The sequence below is a fragment of the Microcaecilia unicolor genome, chromosome 1, assembly GCF_901765095.1.
Source record: "Microcaecilia unicolor chromosome 1, aMicUni1.1, whole genome shotgun sequence".
Classification (NCBI taxonomy): Eukaryota; Metazoa; Chordata; class Amphibia; order Gymnophiona; family Siphonopidae; genus Microcaecilia; species Microcaecilia unicolor.
This window is the reverse complement of record NC_044031.1, coordinates 591,387,609-591,401,850: the sequence shown is the minus strand read 5'-3', so window position 1 is coordinate 591,401,850 and position 14,242 is coordinate 591,387,609. Positions and strand designations below refer to the sequence as shown.

Below are 14,242 nucleotides of genomic sequence, written 5' to 3'. Positions count from 1 at the left end.
TACTTGAATATACGTACACTGTTTTGAATGTAGTTGCAAAAAAAACTCAGAAAGGCGGTATATCAAGTCCCATTTCCCTTTCCCTATTTGAGATTCTAGATGGAATGTTGCTACTATTGGAGATTCTGTTGCTACTATTGGAGATTCTACATGGAATGTTGCTATTCCACTAGCAACATTCCATGTAGAAGCCTGCCCTTGCAGATCAGCTGTGCGGTCGCGCAGGCTTCTGCTTCTGTGAGTCTGACGTCCTGCATGTATGTGCAGGACGTCAGACTCACAGAAACAGAAGCCTGCACAGCCACACTGCTGATCTGCAAGGGCAGGCTTCTACATGGACTGTTGCTAGTGGAGGAATAGCCTAGTGGTTAGTGCAGTGGATTGGTTAGTGCAGTGGACTTTGATCCTGGGGAACTGAGTTCAATTCCCACTGCAGCTCCTTGTGACTGTGGGCAAGTCACTCAACCCTCCATTGCCCCAGGTACAAAATAAGTACCTGTATATATGTAAAACCGCTTTGAATGTAGTTACAAAATACCACAGAAAGGCAGTATATCAAGTCCCATTTCCCTTTCCCTACAGCTGGAAATGGCCATGCGACAAGTAAAGCACTTTCCACACAGCCATTTCAGGGGGAACCCTTACCGCCACCCATTAAGGTGACAGTAAGGGCTCCCATGCTAACCCAGTGGTAACTGGGCAGTGCGTGGCACTGCCCGATTACCACCGAGTGGCATTACAAAAATAAATATATTTTTGTAGAACCAAATATGACGGCGCGCTGGGGGTGGGAAGTACCATTGTGCTGCTGTGATAGCCCAGCAGTACTTCCTGTGCAAAATATAAAGATAGCTGATGTCAGGGATGGTTTAGAGGATAGAGGAGTGCCACCAGGGCAATTGCCCTTGACCCCCTGACCAGTAAGCCCCAAGTCTGCCTGAATCTGAAGAAGGTGTAGTCTGGTATTGGGCTTTGGGGGTCTCCACTCAAATTTCTGTACTGAATTCCACCCATATCTAATACCAGCTCTGACAGATGTACAATTCAAAAACTGGCATATTCTAATCAATAAACAGAAAATTAATATTATTTTTCTTCCTTTATCATCTGGTCATTTTATTACTTTAAATGTATTGGTCCCAGTATTGGTTTCAGCTTCCTTCTGTGTTCTCACTACTATCTTGCAGATGTCTCCTGTCCATATGACATTTCTTCTTTCTCCATATCCATCATCTATCTTCCCTCCATGTCTGTATTCTTCCCCCATGTTTCAGCATCTCCCCTCTGTGTCCCTATTATCCCACATATTTCAGCATCTCCCTTCTCTATGTCCCCCATGTTCAACTTCTCCCCTTTCTGGGTCACTATCCCCCACCCCATCTTCAGCATCTCCCTTCTGTGTACATATCCCTCCCCCTGTGCTCAGCATCCCTCTTTCCCTCTCCTTGTTCACCATTGTACCTGTTTCTCTATCCTCCCATGTCCAATATCACCCTTGTGTGACACTATCCTCCCATGTCCAGCATCACACTTGTGTCCTTGTCCCTATAGCCCCTATGTCCAGCATCTCTCCATTTGTTCATAATCCCCCCCAGTGTCCAGCATTGTCCCTGCCCCTACCATTCCTCATCCAGCATTGCACCTGTGTCCAAATCTCAATGCTCCTCCCATGCCCAGCATCTCCCTTCTATGTCCTTATCTTTCCGTGTTCAGCTTCTCTCCTCTCTATGCCCTCCCCACCCATCAGTGTCTCTTTATGTCCTGTCTTTCTCCCACCTCTTATGTTGTCCAGCATCTCTCCCTCTCTCTTCCCTCTATCCCTGCAATCTATCCCTGCAATTTAGCATATCTCTCGCTTAGTCTCTCCATCCACATATGTTCTGGCATCTGCCCCCTCTCCCCATATAATCCAGCATCTCTGTCATTTCTCCACGGTTCTCTCACCCATAGTCCAGCATCTCTCCTCCCCGCACAGGTCCAACAACTGTCCCTCTCATCTCCTCCTCCCTTGGAAGACCAGCACCTCCACTTCTTCCCTCCCTTTTCCCCCCTGTGGGTCCAGCGCCTCTCTCTATCCCCCTATGAGTCCAGCACCTCTCCTCCCCCCCCCCCCCCCCCCCCCCGTGGGATTAGCACCTCTCCTTCTGCCTTGCCTCCATGGAATCTGCATCTTTCCCTCTCAATATCTCTCCCCTCTGGGTCCAGCACTCCTCCTTTTCCCTCTCCCTCCTACCCCCTCCTGGGTCTCCCTCCCTCCCTCCTCACTGTGGGTCTAGCACCACTCCCTCCCAGCCCTCCCCTGTGAGTCCAGCACCTCTCCTTCTCCCCCCTCTCCTAGTCCTGCACTTCTCCCTTTATTTATTTATTTACTTATTTATTTATTACATTTGTACCCTGCACTTTCCCACATACAGCAGGCTCAATGCGGTTTACATAGTAAAGAAGCATTATAAAGAATATGTAAGAGCAATATTATAAACTTCTGCCCTGCCTTACCCACTTGCCTGCCTGCAGGTACAGCGCCTCTCTCCTGCTCCCCCAGTCCTTTGAACCTGATTGCTGGCAGCAGCAGCAGTGCAAACATGCTACCTGGGCGGGCCTAGATCCTTCAGTCTGCCCTATCCCACCCTCTGACACAACTTCCTGTTTACACGTGGGCAGGACATGGTAGAATGAAGATGTTTTAAATGTGTATTGTGTTGATATTGCAAATAGTACAGTTTGAATATTTTTATTGCTATAACTGTCAATTGCCTGTTCTTGCTGTACACTACCCTGGATGAATTTCTTCAAAAGGTGGTAAATAAATCCAGAGAAATAAATAAATAACTAGGTCTTGAATTCCCTCTTCCATGGAAAATGTCACTTCCCCACAGGTTACTGAAGCTATCAAACACTGTCCCCCTGATTCTGTAAAGATCACCAAAAATTGAACGTGCAAATTTAGGCACACAATTTAATTGAATAGCAAGCCAATTAGTGCCAATAATTGGCTTTTTAACAAGCAATTATTGACAGTAATCAGATTTAATTGGGTGTTACGCACATAAAGATAGGCGTGGGATCTACGCTTAAACTTATGGCCTGAAAAAGGGGGCACAGAAATGGGATGATCATGGGAGTTTAAGGGCCGAACAGGGGCATGGCTTCAAGTTACGTGGGTAATTACAGAATAACGGTGCTCCATACATAAATTTAGGTGCAGGCATTTGCACCATGTTTTCGTTTGTGCAAATGGTCATGTCTACATATATGTGTGAGACCATAACGCTTAAGCATTTTTCTATAAACCACGCCAAACTTTATGCGTGGCTTATAGAATAACACTTGAGGTTTTTTTCAGTGCCGATTGTTTAGGTGTCATGTGCTGATTCCTAGCCTTGTATGTGACTCTTTCCTCACCTCCCTTTCTCAGGTTTGGACAAGTTCCTGGAGGAAAAGTCCATAGTTTGTTATTGAGATGGACATGGGGAAGCCACAGCTTGCCCTGGGATTGGTGGCATGGAATGCTGCTACTAATTGGGTTTCTGCCAGGTACTTGTGACCTGGACTGGCCACTGTTGGAAGCAGGATAATGGGCTAGATGGACCACTGGTCTAATCCAGTAAGAAAAATAAAAGTGTAATTATAGATTTACCAGGAAAAATATCCCCATATAACCACGTTCAGACTAGAAAGCCTTGTGTACTCTAATTTGCCTGACTGCAAGTGAGCACTAATAGCTCACAGGAACAAGCAGAGATGAAACTGCCTCGACTAAGGAGAACAAGAAAACAGATATTTCAATGCCTCTTTGTATTTTTTTTCTAGCATCCAAGGACCCTTGCGAAAAGTTTCTCTGCAGCTGTGACAAAGCTGCCATTGAGTGTTTTGTCCATTCACGCATTAACCTGTCTCTGAAAGGCCTGGATGCTTCCTTCTGCCCATCTCCTCTAACAGGTAACCTGTACTATGCTGTAATTATCTCCAGATCTTTTGTTTGCTTTGCAGCTGAATCTTAATACATTGAAAATACTACTTACCGTCATTTCTTCCTCTTGGTTAATGGATTACTGTCATTTGACCTGCTGAATTCAATTCATTCATTTAAGGCTGAGTTAAAAGCAAAATCATTTTTTATATATTCAACAGAGCGAGAAATGTAATACAAGGGCCTTTATTTTGTAAATTCGAGAGGGCTGTAAAATCTTATGCAGTCGATATTCAAAGTGATTTAAATGGCCAGAAACAGGTGCCTAATTGGAGGAACCCAGTTAGAAAATTACCTTCCACAAGTTACCTGCTTAAGATCACAAATAACCATGGTGGGATTTCAACTGGCTTCACACCTCTACTCCAAGGATATGCTGACTCACATCGTGCATACTTTTAGGCGTGACCTGATTCTATAAGCATTTTACATACAAAAAAATGTTTTATAACCTTTCCCTTATACTGTATCCCCAGGATTCTTTAAATGGCACCCAAAATTGCATGCAATCCTGAGATCTGCATGCAAATGAATTAATGAGCTGTTAATCAATAATTAGCTGTTAAGAATCAATTATTGATGTTAACTGACTCTAATTTGGATTTTTGCGCGAATCCTGCTGCTTGCGATTCTGTAAAGATCCAGGTTCAAAATCTTCTCTTGCGCAGCCCAAAAGAGGGCAAAGCAAAAGTGGGGCAAGGGCAGGTCTGGGACTTTACAAAGAATTACATACAGTGTTACAGAATTTGAAGTCTGCACACCAGGATTTACACAGATAATCAGTTGGTGTAAGTCCTTGTACCCAAAGTTAGACACTGGAATACGTGTTAAGTGCTATTCTATAAAGAGCACGCATGGTAAAAGCCTATTGTATACCGGAAAGGGGGCACTTATTTTCCATTATAGAATACAAGCCATAGAGGTAGTGTTAACTTTGCATGCAGCAGGGATGAACGTAACTTACAGAATTCTGTAAGCTACATGCGTAAGTGGGAGCCCTGCCCTTGTATACGCTCCCATGCAAATACATGCTATGTAAGTTAAGTGAATATTTGCAGAATAGCACTTAGATGACATGATAGCTTTTATGTGCATAGGTGTGCACATATGTATTTACCCCCTAATTCTATAAAAGTCACCATAAATTGCATGTGCAAATTTGGTGTTCAATTTAATTGATTAACGAGCCAATTAGAGTCAATAACTGGCTTTTTAACCAGCAATTATTGGTAGTAATTACAATCAATTAAGATGTGCATGCCTAAATTTTATGCACAACCCAGAAAAAGGGGCGCAGAAATGTGAGGCTCATGAGCGTTTCGGGGTGGAGCATGGATGTGGATTCCAATTACGTGTGCAATTATAGAAGGGGGTTCTACACATAAATTTAGACACAGGCATTTGCACCAGGTTTTTATTGGCACAAATGGACATACCTAAATGTATTTATTTATTTATAACATTTATGTCCCACATTAGCCCAATAAATGTGCGCATGACCCCTGCACTTAAGCGCTAATCTATAAACCATGCCTAACTTTTATCACGGTTTATAGAATAGCACTTAAGCACTTTTTTTCAGTGCCAACTTTTTAGGTGTGATTTATAGAATTCACCCCATAGAGAGTTAAGCATGAAAATAGGAGATAATGGTAGTTGAGCACCAAATTTAGGGTAAAATGGCACCCTACATAAGTGCACTTAGGCGCTCTTCTAGAACTGGATGCCTAAGTGTTCTCATAGGTAACTGCAAAGGAGGTGTTTCCATGGGAGGGACATGGGCAGATGATGGGCGTTCCAACTATTCAGCACACGCTTTATAGAATACTCGCATTTATACGTGAAACTGCCACATGTAAGCACAACTGCTTACACCAGCCATAGACATGGATCCTCAGAAGCTTAGCTGAAATTGGGTGGCGGAGCAGGTGGGGGGAAGAGGGGTTGGTGGTTGGGAGGCGAGGATAGGGGAGGGCAGACTTATACGGTCTGTACCAGAGCCGGTGATGGGAGATGGGACTGGTGGTTGGGAGGCGGGAAATACTGCTGGGCAGACTTATACGGTCTGTGCCCTGAAAAAGACAGGTACAAATTCAAGATATGAGTTTATCTTGGGCAGACTAGATGGACCATGCAGGTCTTTTTCTGCCGTCATCTACTATGTTACTATGTTACTATGTATAAGCAGTCGCGCCTAAAGTTAAGCATGTTACCGTAGACTTCCACTAGTATTCTATAACAGAATTGGTGTGTAAGTGTGCCATTATAGAATACTAGCTGAACACCCAAATTTAGGTGCCTAATTTTTAGCACTGTTTATTGAATTGACCCCAATAATGCTAGTATTCTAATTGGGACCAATGGAATCATAGAAACATAGAACCATGATGGCAAATAAGGGCCAAAAGGCCCATCCAGTCTGCCCATCCTCAGTAACCACTAACTCTTCCTTTCCTAAGGGAGCCCACATGCCTATCCCACGCTTTCTTAAATTCTGACACAGTCCTTGTCTCCATGACCTCAACTGGGAGGCCATTCCATGCATCCACTACCCTTTCCATGAAAGAGTATTTTCTTGGATTCCTCCTAAGTCTATTTCCTCTTAACTTCATCCTATGCCCTCTTCTTCCACAGTTTTCCTTCATTTGAAAAAGGCTCACCTCCTGTGCATTAATGCCACGGAGGTATTTAAACATCTCTATCATATCCCCTCTCTCCTGCCTTTCTTCTAGAGTATGCATGTTGAGGTCTATAAGCCTGTCCCTATATGCTTTGTGACAGAGACCACTGACCAATTTTGAAGCCACCCTCTGCCATTCTCAGTAGAGAATGGCACAGAAAGCAAGCACTATGTGGAGTCAGGGTTGGAAAGAAAAAGGTATAACAGTGAGACATCGCTCGGGGCCATCGGCATCCATAAATCTTCAGAATGCTAAATCCATAAACTTGTTAGAAAGCTTCAGCAGACACAACCTGAAAAGCATAAATATAACCGCAGATTTTTTTTCATTGTGCCAGAATGTATTTTTCCAATTGCCAATAAAATACAGAGCAGCGTACATAGGTAAACATCAATTAACTTGAGTCTCAATTTTATTAAAAGCAACCTGGAGGAAAAGTCCATAGTCATGGACATGGAGAAGCCACCGCTTGCCCTGGGATTGGTAGTATGGAATATTCCTACTATTTAGGTTTCTGCCAGGTACTTGTGACCTAGATACTGGGTTAGATGGACCATCGGTCTGACCCAGTATGGCTATTCTTATGTTCTAAGTGGTAATTGTAAATCTAATTAAAATATCCAGAAGTCCAACATGTTTTGGCACCTCAGTGACTGCTTCAGGGTCAGTTTTTACAATTGCAGACAGTTGTTTTAACAGTATATGTTATTTTGCTACCATCTGGGGACCTCTTTTAAGTTATGTCAGGGGTTTGAGAACCCCTGACGTGCAACCATAGAAAGTACTATAGGTGGTCACCTTAAGTGGAATTAGTGTCTACATTTGTAAAAACTGCCCTAAGGCAGGTACCGAGGAGCCAAAACATGTTGGGTGTATGGACATTTTAATTACACTTATATCCCCTAGTTTACTAAACTGCGTTAGTGGCTGCTGTGTGCTAATGCCAACACTGCCCTTTCACTTTGAATGGGCTGTGTTGGCATTGCCGTGCGGCAGCTGCTACCGCAACTTAATAAACAGGGGGGGGGGGGGATAGTTTCCAGTTTATGGTTGCTTTTAATAAAATTGAGAATCAGGTTAATTGATACTTGCCTGTGTATGCTGCTCTGTATTTTATTGATATTTGTTGCATTTGTATCCCACATTTTCCCACCCATTTGCAGGCTGAATGTGGCTTTCATAGTACCGTGATGGCCAATTCCTGTGTCAGAAATACATAGTGGTAATTGCGTTAAAGTTCAAGAGTAACAGAGTGTCTTAGGTAGTTGAGGAGGAAGAATTAAGTGTCCTGTGTGCAGTCCTTTTGGACCTCTTTTTTTCTGTGCTTTTGCAATTGCCAGACATTTTTGAGTTGTGTTAATTTTGTCAGGGTTAAATATTGTTAACTATGAGGAATTAGGGCAGCAAAAACTTGTACTACACTTCTATACCAAAAATTTCTAAGTTAGCAAAAACAGGGGTCCTTTTACTAAGGTGTGCTGAAAAATGGCCTGCGCTAGTGTAGATGCGTGTTTTGGACATGCACAGATTCGTTTTTCAGCGCATCTATAAAAAAGGCATTTTTTTGCTAAAAATGGACGAGTGGCAAAATAAAAATTGGTGCGCATCCATTTTGGGTCTGAGACCTTACTGCCACCCATTGACTTAGCGGTAAGGTCTCATATGTTAACCAGGCGGTAATGGTCAACGCGAGTACAATTCTGATTACTGCCCGGTTAGTGCCGTGCACCGCAAAATAAAAAATATTTTCCGGGGCACGTAGTGGATGCGCATAGAAAATGAAATTACCACGCAAATTGACGCACTTAGTAAAAGGGCCCCGCAATCCTTTCAAAAAATCTAGCAGTTTATGAATTAAGTTTTATTTGAAGGATCTCTGCAATTGTGCTTTTTTTTTTTTTAGTTTATCCAGACACAACTGGAGAGAACGTTTTGACAGCTCATGAAGGGGGATGTAAGTCCTTGTTAATAATATTTGCTGTTACGTCTTCAGTGTTCTTAGACCATAAAAAAACAACTCGGAAAGAATGACGCTCATAGTCTCGTTTATATTTCAGCAAGATCTTGAAGCTGTTAAACGTATGTACTTTAAAAAAAATGCATCTTCTGTTTCGGAGGAAAAAGGTTTGGATGTACCCTGATATTACTAAGCAGACTCAAGAAAGGAGGAAGTTATTTCTTTCAATGAAGACAGAAACACTAATTTTGGGGGCTTCTTTTTATTTAAATTACCGCTGTAAGTGTGTAATTAAACATGTGGGTTTAAAATATATATTTTTTTCAACCTGAGCAGTTAAAAACTTTTATAAATATGTAGAAAATCGATTGACTGTCGTCCCTTAAAGATGATTATTATGTTATATTGTTTTAGGATAGAATAAGCGTATTATGCATTTTCCCTATGTTTCATGTATTCTTTGTTTTTTTTTATAACAGTTACTTAGAGACTCTCCCCCACAAATAGTGGTCTAAAGAAGAGTAACCATTGTTAACTGAAAGTAATTTTCTTTATAACTGAAATTTCTCTCTGTATTTCCTGTCAAGTGGAATAGTTGTTAAATTATATAAAATGAATAAAGAATAAATAAAAAAATAAAACAATTATAGAAAGTTTCTATGTGCCATAGGGGTCCTTTTATAAAGCAGCGCTACCAATTAGCGTGCACTGAATGTGAAGAAACCTATGGGAATTGAATGGGCTTCTTCGCATTCAGTGAGCTGCTAATCGGTAGCGCCCCTTTGTAAAAGGAGCCCATAGTGATTTCCATATTTAAAAAGTATTACTGTGTCTGTTACCCATAAACAAAAGCTTCAAATATATATATATTTTTTAAAATAGACTTGGTCAGTGCAGTAGCTCAGCAGTAGTGCTGTAAGATGTAAAGACCAAAATTCAATTCATTGGCCCAGATTTTTTTATTAGGATTTTAAGGGCTCATTTTACAAAGCCGCACTAGCAAGTAGCGGCGTGCCAAATGCGATGAAGCCCATTCAACTCCTATGGGCTTTGTCACATTCAGCGCACAGTAATCACTACCGTGGCTTTGTGAAAGGAGCCCTAAATTTTTTACAACCCAATAGTTAAAGAAAATGGATAAAAATAATACATAGGAAAACAAACAAACAATCACAAGAAAATTTATAAATCATTTAGGGGGCCTCTTAAAAAGCCACGCTTGTGTTTTTAGCTCGTGGTAAAAATCAGCTGGCGGTAAACGCTCAGACGTCCATAAGAATATAATTGGCGTCTCAGCGTTTACCACCAGCCTTTTACAGTGAGCTAAAAACACTAGCTCAGCTCTGTAAAAGACCTCTTTAGTCCATATCTTGGGACTTTTCTTTTTCATGAGTCAGCACTTATTAGCTCCCAAGAGCTGACTCATGAAAAAGAAAAGTAGACCAAGAAAGCAATTTACAAAGCAATGAACAGGTATATAACTTAAATTTATAAACCACTACTACTACTACTACTACTTAACATTTCTAGAGCGCTACTAGGGTTACGCAGCGCTGTACAATTTAACAAAGAGAGACAGTCCCTGCTCAAAGAGCTTACAATCTAATAGACAAGTGAACGGTCGGTCCGATAGGGGCAGTCAAATTGGGGCAGTCTGGATTCACTGAACGGTAAGGGTTAGGTGCCGAACGCAGCATTGCCACTTCTATCTTTAGGGCCTGGAGGCACTCCCACATGCGCTGGATCAGTGTTGGGTTGTCCTTCCAGATACACCAGTACCGGCGCCTCAGGGACTCCAATTCCCTGTGAATGCCATACTGCCTGCAAACCACAAGTTGGTAGACTTGGGTTCAGGTGATGGACCTTCTTGCCTTCACATATATTATTACTTTTTTAAGCCAAGTTGTGCAATGCTCCTCACATAGCAACAGCCAGATTGGGGGGGGGGGGGGGGGGGGGGATATGTGTTACACAAACACAGGTGATATGTGAACTGAGGTGGACATGGGGACAGAGAATGGCTTGGTGGCCTTTCTGTGCAGCATGTGCAGTATTGCAGGGATGTGGGAATGGGCAGTGGGGTAAAGCTGGTATTCCTTTGGGCATCTGCACATACTTTAGGGAGCTGCCGCCAATGTTCCTATCACTAGGTAGGTGGGGTCTAGGGAAGGGGTGCAGATTTGTGCAGTTCCTCATTATAGCTCTGCATGGGTGGTAGAGGGGGTGGCCCCCATATTTTCTGGGCATTGGATGTGGTGTGCATTCAGATTTCAGCAATAGATTTTTTTATATATTTTTTTAATTCCATTCTGTATTTATGGAGTACACATTTACAACCATGATTACTCCTGGAGGAAGAACTACAGTAAGACATTGGATTGGTGAGGGAGCTATTACATATACTGCAACAGGAAAGGTACTCCAGTGCCTGTATCCTGCCCATATCCAGTGTTTGTACATAAATGGTGCTGTGATCCAGAGGGGCGATGCTGGACATGTACTTTGCCAGGGTGGCCCTGACATGTCTCCAAGTTCTCATGGAGACATTTCTAGGGAGGTGGTGGTGCCTTTTGAATAGATGCCTCCTGTGCCTTTGGTATAGGAGGACCAGGAGCTGTCTCTCCTCAGGGGAGTTATTAGGCTCTCTCTCCTAAGAGACATCCTTGCACAATGTTAGACATTCCTCCACGTACAGAGCTATATATGGATATGTTGCACGTGGAGATGTCCTACTGTTGCCGTACACATTTTCTGAGACATGTAGTGACGATGGATGTTTTGCACGGTATATTTTCGAATGGCGGAGACTTTTTTTGCCACTGGTTGGGGTCGTTTTATTAAAAGACGTATATTTCACCTACTTTCATATCTCTCGAAACATTTACCTTTTTTTCGATTGTATCTGTCTGATTTTGGATGTTTTGCAATAAATGCCTCTGGTGTCATTCGGATGTTATATCGAAAACAGTGGCGTACCAAGGGGGGGGGGGGGGCGGGGGGGGGGGTCTGCCCCGGGTACACGCCGCTGGGGGGGTGCTGCGCGCCTGTCGGCTCTTTATTTTCATGCTCCCTTTGCCCCGGAACAGGTTACTTCCTGTTCCGGGGCAGAGGGAGCATGAAAACGAAGAGCCGGCAGGCGCGCAAGCACCCCCCCCAGCGGCGTGCACCCGGGAGATTGTTCTTTCGCCGGGGGGGCGTTGCGCTGTTCCAGGGGGGGCGCTGCACCCGGGAGGCGGGGCGCATCGGCGATCCGCCCTGGGTGTCAGCCCCCCCTAGGAATGCCACTGATCGAAAATGCCCCTCCATGTAACTTTATAAGTCTAAGTGCTTTGAAAATACGCTTCTATATATCCTAAATACAACTTTTTTGTGTGTTTATGTTAATAGACACTTCTTCACTTACCAACTAATTTGTTTTGTTAGGGCAATTCAACGTTCTACTATAGCTCTATGTCAAAACTGTCTAAATAAAAGAAAGAAACTGTTTGCACATGATTAGCAATTTTCACATTGAGTTTTCTTTAAAGGATTTCTGTAATTGAGATTTTTTTTTTAAGTTTATCCAGAAGCAACTGAAGAGAAAAGTTTGACAGCTCATGAAGGAGAAAGTAAGTTCCTTTTCTTAATTACTTCATATTATTTCTGGAGTTTTCTTAGATTAGACAAAAATTACAGAGAATTTCTTTCCACTGCAGTGATTTGCAAAAGTACCAAACGTTTTGTAAAAGCACCAGCCTACTAGCCATTAGAAAAACCCAGTTATGCTCTCTTGGCTAGGGATTGTACAGAGATGCTTTAAGGAGGTCTTTTTCTAAAGCTTAGCTCGAGTTATCTGCAACAGATCCCATTTTATTCCTATGGGCCCTGCTGTAAATAGCTTGAGCTAAGCTTTAGTAAAAGACCTCCTAAAAGTCCTTGGAGTTAAACAGGAAGATTTAACCTTTGCACAATGGCACCACCTATTGGCTGGAACTATGGTGCACACACAACAGCTAATAGACACTGGCTGGACTTGGAAAGGTTATAAATTTAGGAGAAGAACTCTGATTGTTGGGAATAAAGGTTTGTAGCACTGTTGCCCTGTAGAGGCCACTTCTTATCAGGGCTTTTTTTGAGGGGGTACTTGGGGGTACTGAGTACCGGCACCTTTTCCACTGTCTGCTAAACTTGACCCATGGTTCTCGTATTTTAATGAAAGTGCTCAGGTTCTACCTACAAATTCTGCCTTGTCATAGATTCTATGACTGGTTGCAGGAGTCCTGGCTATTGTAGGGTGGGTCCTTCAATGATCACTCCACCCCCGAAGGGTGGCCTGGCATTTGAGTACCAGCACCTTTTTTGCTAGACAAAATGCACTGCTTCTAATTGTACTCAAAGCCCAAATGAAGCAGTGGAAAACTGCTGGGTCAAAAACACATTTCAAAAAAAAAGCTATGCTTCAGTCCACAATAGAGGGAATCACTTACCAGTATGGAAGAAGCAATTTTAGAATCATCCATGTAAAAAAGCAACAGTTTTATGAAGGGGAAATATACATGCATATCAATGGCAGGCACCTGTGTATGTCTGCTAGGTATAGATCCATACTCCGAATTCCTCCCAGCTCTGCCCCTAGGAATTCCTATTTTATGCATATATAAAAGTATTACTAATGTAGACTTGCACAGTCCGCTTTCTAAAATTGCCCTTAGAGATCATTCTCAAAAACTCTTAGGGCCCTGTTTACAAAGGTGCGCTAGTGTTTTTAGAATGTGCTAACCATGTAGATGCCCATAATATTGCTATGGACTTCTACACAGTTAGCATGTACTAATTTTTAGCGCACATTAAAAACACTAGCGCACCTTTGTAAATAGGGTCCTTGATGCAACGGCCTCAAATACAAGTCTACCTAAGCATCCAGCTTCTCCTTCATAGGAACACAGTTATGGAATGCACTATCTAAAATCTTAAAATTAACTGAGAACCACCTAAATTTCAGGAAATTATTGAAGACCACCCCGTTTAAGAAGGCTTACCTTCATGACTCAGCTTAATTTACTTCTTCCTGTCACAGCAACTTCCATGGACCCTTACCTTTATTATTCACTCTTACTATCTCTGTTGTTCTTTACGATACCTATACGTTTACTATTTTTTATTACATTATTATGTTATTTTACTGAACTATATTACATTTTTATGTTATTTAATTGAACTGTAGTTTGCCCTACGGTCTTGTAAGCCACATTGAGCCTACTATTGGTGGAAAAATGTGGGGTATAAATGTGTTAAATAAATAAATAAACACACAAAATGTTTGAAAATATCAAGTACCAAATGAGTGAGTCTCCCTCTGTGCAAGGAATTTAAAATTACAATTCCTATTAGTCTGCTAACTTAACAAAGGACCTCAAATCTCCTACTGGGGAAACTACTGCAAACATTAGTCTGCAAGTATAACACTTAACCCCATCTTTATAAGGAGTCAATTACTATCACAGGTCCTAGTGGGAGAAGAAACAGGAGAAAAACAGACCAGACGTAAAAAACTCACCTTAACGTGAGAAAACCGAATGATCTAAAAAACTCACTGTCTTCTACACCACTTTAACTATATAGCACAGTGAGACCACCCACTTAGATGAAATCACA

General features: G+C 42.3%; 1 protein-coding gene across 1 annotated transcript in view; it reads left to right on the top strand.

Annotated features, from left to right (window-relative positions):
• OC90 (otoconin 90) overlaps positions 1-14,242 on the top strand; it is a 114,094-nt gene that overhangs the window by 36,697 nt on the left and 63,155 nt on the right. Inside the window, exons 6-8 of the mRNA XM_030189923.1 lie at positions 3,811-3,939; positions 8,555-8,605; positions 12,166-12,216. Of these exons, the coding sequence (XP_030045783.1) occupies positions 3,811-3,939; positions 8,555-8,605; positions 12,166-12,216 (231 nt within the window). The remainder of the gene's footprint in view (positions 1-3,810; positions 3,940-8,554; positions 8,606-12,165; positions 12,217-14,242) is intronic.